The sequence below is a fragment of the Astatotilapia calliptera genome, chromosome 14 (assembly GCF_900246225.1).
Source record: "Astatotilapia calliptera chromosome 14, fAstCal1.2, whole genome shotgun sequence".
NCBI lineage: Eukaryota > Metazoa > Chordata > Actinopteri > Cichliformes > Cichlidae > Astatotilapia > Astatotilapia calliptera.
The window spans coordinates 10,036,283-10,048,896 of record NC_039315.1 but is presented as its reverse complement, the minus strand read 5'-3'; the positions used below and the strand labels follow the sequence as shown (position 1 = coordinate 10,048,896).

At 40.8% G+C, this 12,614-nt stretch overlaps 1 protein-coding gene across 11 annotated transcripts in view; it reads right to left on the bottom strand.

The window, feature by feature from the left end:
• Positions 1-12,614, bottom strand: part of robo2 (roundabout, axon guidance receptor, homolog 2 (Drosophila)) — a 260,488-nt gene that overhangs the window by 34,769 nt on the left and 213,105 nt on the right. For 8 of the 11 annotated variants that reach the window (XM_026191416.1, XM_026191419.1, XM_026191422.1 and 5 more), the window contains 8 exons: positions 11,782-11,918; positions 10,576-10,587; positions 6,615-6,739; positions 4,916-5,087; positions 2,032-2,237; positions 1,033-1,114; positions 763-928; positions 500-666 (listed from right to left, as the gene is read on the bottom strand). In XM_026191416.1, the coding sequence (XP_026047201.1) occupies positions 500-666; positions 763-928; positions 1,033-1,114; positions 2,032-2,237; positions 4,916-5,087; positions 6,615-6,739; positions 10,576-10,587; positions 11,782-11,918 (1,067 nt within the window). The remainder of the gene's footprint in view (positions 1-499; positions 667-762; positions 929-1,032; positions 1,115-2,031; positions 2,238-4,915; positions 5,088-6,614; positions 6,740-10,575; positions 10,588-11,781; positions 11,919-12,614) is intronic. The other 3 variants (XM_026191417.1, XM_026191420.1, XM_026191427.1) reach the window with 1 other exon arrangement.

Genomic DNA, 12,614 nt, shown 5'->3' with positions numbered 1-12,614 from the left:
AAATCAAATTCACTTTTTTAGGATGGTATTAGCTTACATTTGACAGAGCACGGCCAAAGGATTGCTTGTGGGAGGGTGTTATCATATCAATGCAATCTGACTGCAGACTGTCCAGTACTGTAACCAAATCATCTTTGGGTTTGGAGACAGTCATTTTCTTCTGTTATGATGATTAACATAGCAGGCATAGCACTAACTCTGTTAGGCCTTCCAAAAGTAGACATGGCTATTTTACATAATTGCTTAAGTGCAGCCTTAATGAGCTGAACTGCAATGAAAAATTTGACCTCTTGAAAGTTGTGCAGTGTTAGTGTCAGTATAACTGTTCACTGCAGACTGCTGAGATGGGCTGATAAGTACCAGAGTTTGGAGTGGAACACAGCGACCTTAATCTATCCTTAGAAACAAAAATCAAATTCAGCTTGTGGCTTATGAAGAACCTATGCATACATGCAGTGAATGTAATGAAGTTGCTTTATATTAGTGTTATGTAAGGTACCTTGTGTTCTGACAGGATCAGACATGGGGCTTGGATCGCTCAGGCCCTGGCTGTTCACAGCTCGCACCATGAACAGGTAGATGGTGTTCGGACGGAGACCTTTGACAGTGAACTGGGTGGTTTTGACGTGGTCTGCCACTGTTTGCCAACTGTTGCTCACTGATTGACTGCAGTGCAAGAGAAATAAAGTTATATCTGCAATCCATAGCATACCAAAGCTGATAGCTAGTGACTGGCGCTTTAATGGGAGTGGTAAAACAAACCTGAACGCTTCAATGACATAGGAGGAAACAGGAGACGCTCCAGCCAGCCCAGGCTGCCAGGACAGGGACACACTGTTCTTGGTGACATCGGTAACTTGAGGTTTAGATGGTGGGCCTGGAAGCTCATTATCATCATGGTTCTTCATTACAATCACTCCACCTGATTCTGAAAGTTTCAGTGAAGAATACAACAAACAGCCATTTTCATCAATAAACAGTAAAGTTAAAACAAATATCACGTCAATATCATGTCATCTTCCCTCGACCTACCTTTGACTTCCAAGAAGGCACTCCATGAGGTTTCGCCACTGGAGCTGGTGGCCACACATGTGTAGATCCCAGAGTCTGCAAGCTAGAACACAGTGGAATAAAGACATATATATAAATGAAAACAAGCAGCAAACAATATAAGCAGTAGTAAGGATTCCATTAATAACACTATTAGCGAAAGGGACATTTTAGTTCCCCCTCCTAAAAGCAGCAGTGACTGAATATGTGTTTCCTCCTATCGCTGACACAGTGAAACTGATGGGGGGACTTCTCCGGCTAGGCCCTGCGCTGGACAAACCGTGTGTCATTTGTGAGTGCCTCAAAGTGCTGACGCTAATTTCCTAATGAATTCCATTTTCTACTCACCACCCTTCCATCACTTTTCCACTCCCCCTCCTTATTTCCCCACTGTCCTGCCGACCACAACAAAGACAGGCTAATTAATTTAGGATGGGCTGCAAGAACCCCCTGGACCGATGACAGCTGGCTTGTCTCTCCATCCCTCTTAGGAACTTTGGTTGTTTGTTGGTTTCTGTCCCTGTGCCTTCCTTCCATTTATTAAATAACATGTCAGTGGTCACCGGTTTTGTCAAGCGTAATAGGTATTCCACTGAGGCCACAGAGTGCAGAAAGGGAGATGCGATTCTTCTAAATTTAATCTACTTGATACATTTGCGTGTGCATAAATGTGTGTGTATATATTCTGAACCACAGCTGGATTCCATCCAACCCTTCACAGCTGAACTCAAATGGAGCTACCATGCCACTAAGTGATACAATCATGCAGGTTAAACAGGGGGGTTTGGTACTTCTTGTATGCCCACTGGAAAAACCTTGTATCCTGGAGTCTTGAAAACATGACCATGCGGTTGCAAATAACTGCATTAACATTTTATGTTAATGCTGGTTTTAAGCTCTGCTACAAAGAAAGCACAAAACTTTTAACACATAGTAGCAGTTAGTAGTAGTAACTGTGACTTTAACACTAAAATCTTTTACCCTGATGTTTTTGATCTGCAGACTGCCCAGCTCCTGCAGCGACATGCGGGGGTCCTTTCCTAGTAGACTGACCCCATCCTTCAGCCAGCTGATTGAGGGGATAGGATCTCCTGAAGCCTGACACTTCAGTAGCGCCATACTGTCAACCCCCAGGGTCTGATTGGATGGGCCTTGGCGAATAATAGGCGGAGGTCTATCTGTGAGCACTGTGAAACAAAGAGGAAAATGTGAGTGTTATCCATATTCTGTAGTTCAGATGAATGATGATGCTCATATAATGCGCATGACTATAAAATAAACTGAGTGATAGCACTGGTTATAAAACACACAGCGGGGGGCGGATATTGGTATCTATCATAAAGTAGACTATTTTCTCTGCAGGTCTTGTAATTGTGCCACAGAACAATGATTCCTGTATTTCCAGGAAAGAAAAGCTGAGTAGTGTTTTCTTCTTTCATTGATGTGGCAGAGGGATGCTAAGCGGTTTCCAGTTACTGCCTGGGTAGCTTTATTTTTACACACTACTCTAGACTCTGTGGTACAGTTTGGCGGTGAGACACTGGCCTATTGAGCCAGTATGGTTCAGATAAATACTTCATTATGTGCAGTGTGGGGCACAATAAAAGGTGAATTTTAGAAAGTACGGAAACTGGACTCTTTATTTCAAAAGAATCAGAGAAGGCAACCTTAATTTTTTTATTATTTGGTTCCAGTTTCAATTTAAATGCTACAACTTTGATGGATTCCATTTATATGAGCAAATTCATTTGTTTTAATGTGCCAGAAAAGCCTTTGGGTAACATCTGTAAAATAGGGGATGTGTCAGAGGCGATCTCAGAGATTTAGTACTGTAGCACAAAGGCAGTTTATATATTTAGAGTTGAATAATGTGGAGTCCCCCTGGCTTCGCAGAACCTACATTAATTAGAAAGTATGGATTAATGATGTCAGACCTGCAGGGGCTAATTACCAAGTACCTCAGTAACCTTTCAACACATTATCACACCTCGCTTGCAACCCTAGTTTCTGTCCCGCAGTTACATCTGATAAAAGGAAGTGTTTCCAGATTATTCTCTCTACTTTCGTAGATGCTTCGGGTCAAGAAGGTGGAGAGAAACCTGATATGTTATCCACCAGCCAAATATACTACATTAATTCCACCTTTTTGTTTTTAGGCCTCTATAATAAGTAAGTAGGGCAAATGTGATCAAATGAATCAAAAGTAATAATGTAAAGTTGAAATCCAGCCAAGAGACGATTCAAAGCATTTGCTTCTAGCCAGGGACTCAGTAAGATACAGTTTGTCTTCTGATAGCATAGTTTGTCAAATTAAGATGCATTAAATTATAATGTGCATCCATGTTTGTTAAAAGATGTTTAAAGCAACGTCCCTCACATTAATGCAGTCCTTACTTAGTACAGTACACTGCTGTAAGACTCGGTTTGACAGAAGCTAAAGCGCAAACAGAAGGCATGGTTTGGTCAAGGGGTTTGATGCGTTTAATTTATGTGTCCATGGCATGTGGGAGTGACAAAGGGAGGAGGCAAAGCTCGACTAAGGCCTTGGGTCTCTGGATCAGGAATTTCTCATTACAGATCTCCTTGAACTCCACAGACTGCTGGCGGGACTCCGGGCAGTAAATCACACGAAGACTGCAGCAGGTGTGGCCATGACCTCACCCTGACCCACACCACACTCTTTCCTCCTTTTCCACTGATTTTATTCATTTTGCTAACATGTCTTCAATAGCATATCTTGGCAAAAATAAAAGTGGGAATTAAAATACCTTAACTATAACAATGCTACACATTTCATTCCAAAGTGAATGTGTTTTTCACCATACTGTCTACACTGAGTTATGGAGACATCCTATTTGTTGCCACCACCTGTCCACTATACTGCCATTAAGTTGATCACCCTGTGGCCCTGGTACTGCCAATTGTGAGCTGGAAGTAGTATCACTAATATCCAAAAAGGATATCTGTATCTTTCTTTGTAAGACTTTGATAGAGTTCTTCAGTCTGTCTGAGACACTCATAAAGAATTTAAAGCCCAATCAGAGTTCTAACACTTGTGACTGTTAAACCCGCATGCCATGTGTACAAAATGTTTGTTTAAATAAAAATACAAATACAGCTGAAAAAGTGATAAGCAGGAATTTGAAGGGCACTTTCAATTATGTACCTGCACCCGACTGCAAAACAAAACCAAAAAAATGCCCATGCTGTGTTTTTAATCTTTTTGCTAGCAGGTACTTTAGCCGACATATGGATAGCCGTCTATCTTGCCATCACAATAGCTGATTAGATGCTCCCGCGCCTAGCAAGACAAAAATAATTCATTTCATAGAAAGCCACTGTCACTCTATCAGTCTCCTTCTCCTGCTCCCGCCCTCAAACACAAACATGTGGCTCCCTCACTCACCAAACCGCTGACCATTAAACTTGAACAAACTCAAGGGCAATGCTCTATTTTCTTTCCAATAGGAAGACGAGGCATTTTTAATTAAATTGCATCAGGAAAGAAAGAAATAAGTGCACAGAGCAAAAACACAGTAACTGAAGGTTATGGACATACTGACATTTCTTCAACAGTAGTTGAATTTTCTTTGCACTTTGACTGTTTAAAAAATTCATTTGTACTTGTGCACCTACTGCACACACAAAGGTCTTGAAGGCCAAATTCCTACTTGCACTTAACCAGGCAATAGCCGTGTTGTAGCTAAAAGCTGACAAACTCAAGTCAGATGCCATCAGTGTCAGTATAAGTAATTTGTTTGGTGATGGTTCACCTGCCTCACCCCATCTGCAGTGGTACTAAGCAATGTGTCAGTGTGTAGTAGTGTGCTGGCATGGCAGAAGTTACACGTCAGGTTTTCCTCACCATCTGTGACCTCCAGTTGAGCCTTGGCGAGGATACTGCCTGCAACGGTCAGGGCCTGGCAAATATAGTAACCAGCATCTGCCCGCTGCACAGATGAGATGGTCAGGGCTCCACTGGGCGACACCGAAAAGCGATTGTTGGGCTGCTGGGGTTGGTTGGGAAAGAGCAAATTCTGCAGGAAATGGAACAAACAGCCAATTAGTGAGAACATGGAAGCAGTTCAACCTGGAAGAATTACAAAAATGCTCACACATCCATCACCATTGAATCCACACATATACTGTGCACACTAACATGCAAACACATCCGACTATTAGTGTAATCACAGCATGAACAATTCTCTCTTTGACTATGTGAACCGACTTCACGAGCTGCAAAACATGTTTGATGACTTGGTTTCATACTTATTCTTGGGCCAAGCCAGTGGCTCCACTCTCTTAGGAAGGGAACTTTTTGCTCTTGTTGGCTTCATGACCACTTTCCTCTCTGTTTCAATTCCACAGTGGTTTTGAGATTTTTTTTTAAATGTATTTTTTTTAAAAGGAGACCACCTCATGTAAATTAGACTTTATTAAATATAATGTAATCTTGAATTTAGAAAGGAAGACATAATCAGCGTAACACATTTCAGAGTAAATACACAGAATTAGACGACTAATGACACAGAAAAAAGTACTTCTTTCTGAGTAGTTCCCACCTTGTCCCAGCTATTCCTGTACTCTTTTATTAGGATCCCCAGAGGGAACCAGCAAAAACAGCTGGATTGAATTACATCTAATCACTTACATGTAGCAAACTGCACAGTTTCTTTTCTATTAGACTCTATGGGTCTCCAGAACATATGAGATGTTCAACTGGAAGAAATGCATTAATGTTATTTAACTAATATACTTAATTAGCTTTAACAAATACCATCACATCACATCACAGTAAGGATAAAGAATAGAAAGCTTTAATAAACACAAGGACAAGTGCCAACAAGTGCAGAAATGTCAAGAACGAACAGTCATTTGAAAAGCCTCAACTTTAATGACAAAGTGAGACACACACAAAATTTGAGTTCACATTACTCAATAGCACTGACTCACAATGCTTTAGGTAACATATTGTTATTTGAGTATCATACCTGTGCAAAGTTGTAAGCATGCGTCTCACTTCTGTTCACTGTTTTCAGAAAACTCTGTTCTAATTGTTGGCCTGCAGGCTATGCGTGAGCGTGTTTCAACCTTAGCGAGAGCTGAATCATATCTGTGGCTCATCTACAAGCCTCAACAGGTTCCTAATTGGCACTGTTGTTGACCGTTGTGAGGACACCCAGGTATTTGAATGGGTTATCTGCTTGAGTGAGGGTTAGGATCGTTCTTATCAGTACAGGGTCACAGAAAACCAATTAGCACTTTGCCAGGCACACTTTGATTTGGCGGATCCTGAGAACAAAGGTGTATCTATGTGTCTGTGGTAAAGATACCGATCGCAGATAGTGTAGAAGTGCTGTCTGTGTGTGTGTGCGCAAAGCAGGGGAATCCAAAAAACACAATGACTGTGTGTACAGTTGGTAGAATCGAAACCTGATAACGCCAGATGTACGGTAGATAATAAATCCCGCCTAAAAAGAGAGTGATATGTTTTCACATGTAAAAAATAATAATGAAAAAGTAATTAAAAAACAACATTAAACTGGATTAGTCTGTGTTTGTACCTGACTCCCCTCCTTCTGCCAGAAGACAGCAGGTTGTGGATTTCCTTTGGTTTCACATGGGAAGGTAGCAGTACGGCCTTGTGACACGATTTGGTCCCTTGGACGGATGACAAACTGGGGAGGAGCTGAAGTCAAAGGGCCAGAACAACAGTGTTAGAGGACCTGCGGTGCATAGTGAAGCCGAACATTAAGGCTTAAGGACTTCAAGCAAAAACAAGCAATATACCACATGGTAAAATCAAAATGGGAGTGCTGTACAGAGCTTCCATGCAGCATCATATCTGTCTTTTGCTCTGAACACCAGTGACTATCATGACTCTCACTGCCATGGTAACAAGGCTGGCCATTCATCCAGGTGAGACTGAAGCTGAATGAATGACAGTCACAGTGGCATTCACACAAGGAAGCGTCTCAGTCACAAAGGCATTTAGATCTGAGACAACACATAGGCACACCCATGCCCTGGAAACATCGAAAACTATAACAGGAATAGACAGGGTTAATTGTGTCTGACTTTCCATATGGAGGGTTTACTCTGCATCAGAATGCATCTCATATAAAAGTCAAGATTGTGAGCAGCTTGATACAACTTCTGATCAAAGCTGTATCAAAAGTGAGTGAGAGAAAGAAAAGACTACTTCAGTGTTTACCACACAACAAGCTAACACTTGAAAAGCTATCAAAGTCTGAAACTGTACTGTGAAGCTTTCTCAGTTAACATTCACACGTTTATCAGCAGCTAGACGAACAGTGAGACATTTCTGACTGACAACTTGACAGATGCAGGTCAATAACAAAGACAGCGGACTGGATACAACTTCTATTGGCGTGCAGTGCTGCCGTTTTTGCTTTCTGACCGTTACGTGACACCAGGTGAAGGAGGGAGAATTTCACACCAAACTTTGTTTCACAGATATTTCAATTGCTTTTTAATGAGATATTTAACAAGCAAAAGCTGACATAATCCAAGTGCATAGATGGCACAAAAAAGGGATATAGCATGTGTCCTTATGCATGAAAAACTTTAGTATCCAGACATAATAATCTATCATTTGATAGATGATGATCGGTACAAGTGCAAGAAAGCATTTTAATTATCTGAGTAAATTACTGCCTGACCCAGGGCCTCTACTTGTTTCTTCGGTGAATGTCATTGAGGGTCATGTTGACAAGAGCCATGTTTGCCAAGATAAAAATCAAAAACTCTTACAGAGGAAACACAGCTCCTGCAGAGATAATGAAAGTCAACACATTAAGGGCCCTGAGTCACTGCCATACTATCAAATAAGCACAGAGAGTGGATTAGAGGGACCATTTTCTTTGCAGAAACACAATGAGAAACACCAAGACTTCTGCAAAATTCTGACAAGAATTGTTGCAATGCAACATCTTGCACTCTTTCTGTTTCTTTTGATTTCTTCTAAGTCCTTTCTCTGATAAGCCAGCTGGTTCCAGTAAGGCCAAACTCTTCCCATTTGGCTGGTTTCATCATGTAATCCCTTTTTGGGCGTGTGTATTTGTCAAAGATACACACAGTTGGGAATGGTGCAGATGGCAACAGATTTACTGCTTTGCCGTTTGGCCTTCTGCTGCTTGGATATCTTGTGGCTCTCACAATGCTGGGCCTGATACAGAGCTCTTAAATCCTGCTCTGGCAAGGTCTTAGTTCCCTCCCTTCTCTGCTCCATTCCATACCACACACTGCATTATTAACAACTCACTAAAATGTGGTTTCACACCTTACAGAATGCCTCCTATCACTGTACTACCCAGCATGGTCCTTTGTCACTTTCTCAATTCCCATTAATGACTCTTTGTTTGCCATTCTCATGGACTTATTTACACACTTAAGCAGAAAAAGGATGCTTACTTCCTTTTTCCCCCACTATTTATGATTTAAAGTCATGTTAAATGGGCCTGAATTCTTATGCTTTGAACTGTTTTTCAGGTATGACTCATTGTTTCCAAAGGCAGACCAAAAAACACCCTCTTTTATCTACAGCCAATGTTAACATACCAAATAAAAGGAAGCAATCTGTTTGGAAACCAGTTTTGTCATGACCCACAGATATCTTGGGGGCATTTTCTGAGATATCTTTTTATTAATGGTTAAGCTTCCTAATGTGCAAGTGTGCTAAACTGTTAGATTTACTAATAAGTGCCAAAAACATCCAATCCATCCTATCTCAGTTGTGTGATTGGTGACTCCAGTTAAAACTGCAATTTAAACAAAAAGGCTCGGCTTTGTCTTTACTGCTTTTCTATTAGTCAACTACATATTTCACAACTTTTCATCCCTCTTTCTATCTTTAAATTATATTTGAATAAAATAGTCATGGGGAATGTGATTGAGAATGACCAAAAGGTAGACAGGGTCCAATGGAGAAGAACAGATCAAAACTTTCGACAAATCAAGGGGAAGTTAGTGTGCGACAGTTTCACAGCTTGGCTCAGGGCTAGCAGACATTGGCCCTGTTTTTTATTCAGAAACCCTTAATGACATATGAGAAGCTCCTTCCTGTTCCCTCCTAAGGAAACACACGATCAGGGGCCCATATTTAATTCATGACAAGTCACATCTGCCTGGCTTGGAGAGGGCTCGGCATAAAACAGCAGTCAGGGTGAAAAGAACAAATGGACAAAGAGACAGCGATCCATTCAGCACACTCAAGCACAAATATTTCTTCCTCCTTTAAAATCCCACATTCAATCATATTTTATTCAAAAGTTGACAGCAATTACTGTCTCTTCCCACAGGCAGAGTGAATGTGTAATTTCCTCCATCTTCTTGGAAACTGACAGTTTGACAATCAGAGAACCGCCACTGCTGTTTTGCCAACCAAAGTCCTGCCATTGAGGCAGTGTCTGTTTTTTTCTACCAGTCAAGCTTGTCTTGACACACACTTCTTTTCCCTTTCTTTCTCCTCCTGCATATTTCTCATTATTGCATTCTTCCCATTTCTGCACTCAAAAGCACGTCTTTCTCTCAAGATGCCAATTTTCACTTACTCCCTCTAACAATCTCACATATGAAGTGTGCCAAATGTGGTTTTCTGTTGACCTACACCAATCTATTGGGAAATAAAACGACATTCCCAGACCGGTGTTCTTGGGCTCAGAAGGAAAGAAGCTGATCAAAACTAAACAGATCTCAGCTCTGTGATCCAAAAATCCACAGATGGCCTCAAGACTCGCAAGTTAAACACATTCTGGACCATATGAGATGACAATGTCTGAGTCAATTACACTGCTAGCCCACTCTTTCACTGTAAAGAATAGAGACTACAATCTAAAGAACCTTCAGTTTAGAGGAACAATGCTAACATAAGCCTTGATCTATAATAATAAAGCAACATACGCAATATTCATCAGCTGCGAGTAGAGCTCAAGTATATGCGATAAAAATACAAAATGAATAGTAACTTTGTGACAATGCAAAGTTTAGGACAGCTGTTTATCCACGGGAAAGCATTTCTAGTAAAGTCGTAAAGCATCAAGGAATTTCTATGTACCTAACACTCCTGAAATTAAACCTGAGAACTGCCACTAGAAAACATCATTTATTCATTCATTCATTCATTCATTCATTCATTCATTCATTCATTCATTTTAAACTGGATATGCTAAAGAGCACAGCGTGGAGAGAACAAAAAAAAAGGATTTGTCTAAATCTATATCTGATGTATAGACAGAAAAGTTTTAGTATAGTTTCTGAACTCTAAAGTACATACAAGAGCCAGTTAACGAAAAGAGATACAGCTCTAAAATCTGCAAATATCTCACAAGTATCTGATGTACAAAAAAAAAACAACTGAAAGGAAAGGACAACTTATGCAACAAATGTGTTAGTCAAGTACAGGAATGTTAAAGCGATGGTTAGTGATTGTCAAGCAGTCAAATGCAACAGGGTGTATGGAGAAGGCATGCAGCATGGGATCAAATCAGAAGGATGGGTACTTACCGACGGGGCGAGCTGGAAACACGACAATGGTGGAGTGGATACACAAAAGAAACAAATTAAGACACAGACGCACAAACATAAAACAACACAAAAGGAACAGAACATAATAAAATAAGACAAGGGAAATCAAAATCAGAATGAATGACATGTTGTGTTGGGCAAACACACTTCTAGCACAGTGTAAGCGTTACAAAGAGAGGATCCAGTAGGTTTTGTCCACTGCCCACTGGACAGTTTTGCTGATGAGCTCCCATCATCTGTTTCTCAGACCCCTGAATGACAGAGGCCGTCTGATGTGAATACCCACTGGTAGTCAAAAGTCTTAAATTGCATTCAAATTTCAGTGTGGGCAGTCATTATTGCTCCTCAGGGACAAATACACTGCTGGACCTTCTCTGCAATAATGAAATCTACAATTCTATGGGTGGTGTATGTTTGTAGTAGCGAGGCAAAGATGTGTTTGCCATAAATGCTGATGAACAGAACCCAAAAAAAGGAAAGAGGAGGAAAAAGAACCAAAAAAAAAAAGTCAGGCATGTAGGTTATATCCAAAGGATGAGTCTTCTGAAAGTGTCACAGAGAAGTAGTTGTTGGTAGTTGTTCCCAATGTTTCCTCTGCATTGCCGTATGGGTACTCATGGTGAAGTAAACAAAAAAACTTAGGTGGTGCTCTCGCGAATCTGGATTCATAAACAAGTAGTCAACCAAGACCTTGTTTTACCTCCTCTGGTCCTCTGTGTCGCTGTAAAGCGCTCCACAGAGACGTTAAGCACTCGACTTTAATGGGAAGAAGAGTGGTGAAAATAGAAAAAAAAATGGTTAGAATGATTTTATTAACCTTGCAAACCCCAGGTGTGGTGTGCACCAGTAATCTGTGAAATGGCTTTGCTGACTGGGTGGTTACAGCATGGAGGGCAGTGTGGCTTGCAGGCCACCACAACAGGGGGAGGGTGGCAGAGTGTGTCGACGCTGCACTTGGAAATGTAAATAATTAAACAGATTCATGGACTGCCTACATCTCTCTTGGCTATAGTACTCAGCATTCTGCATTTCCACTTGTGTAATGGGGACAGTAACGAGTGAATTATCAATCCAAAACTTCATCTTTGTATATAAGAAGAATAAGAACAATACGCTCAACAGTTTCTCTGTGTGTTTTTAACTGATTGATTTAATTGTTTAAATTGATATATATCTGTTTCATACCTCTGACTGTGAGGGTGGCGGAGGCCTCCAGCTTGCCCACACGGTTTTCTGCGACACAGGTGAATGTGCCCTCGTCATTAATGGAAGCCTTCTTCACTCTCAGCACATAGTCCTCCTTGTCATACTTGATCTCATACCTGTTAACAAAAACATAACACTAATATTCAAGTTGCCTGATCATCGTTTAATTCAAATGCTATGAAAAAGAAGCATTAACCAAGTAAAACTCTTTTTAGAACTGTATGACAATAGATGTTAAAGGTTTTCCCCTCTTGGAGTGGTACAGGGAAGCAAAACTGGTCGTTTTGACAAATGGAGATCGCAAGGAGCAGGATCAATTATTCAACAATGACGGCAATACACAGAGACGTATTCATTCAATTGGAAACGCTCAAAACCTGTGCAATATTCATGAGCTGTTTTTCAATAACTGTGTGTATATATACATGTGTGTGTGTGTGTGTGTGTGTCTCAGCTCTATATGATTTTTATCGACACTACACTTTCTTAGTGTAAGACATGTTAACTGACTGAATCAATATATCAAGTATAGCAGGGAAAGGTTGTTTCCAATTTCATTGTGGTAGTCAAATATTTGTGTTGATGTGTGTCTGCAGACCTTTGTGAATTATATGGTAGTTGACAAGCCGGCAATGCTGGTATGGTTTGTTTTTGCAGTCTGTAATTGAAGAGGGTGCCTGTTCTGGCAGTGTGTAAGTAGTATGTTAGTTGAGGGGTGGTAGTGCTGTGTGATGGTGGTCTGTCAGGCTGACAGTCCTTCCCTGTCCACAGTCTGTCACTCACAGAGGCCAAAAACAGGCATCAGTTCAAAA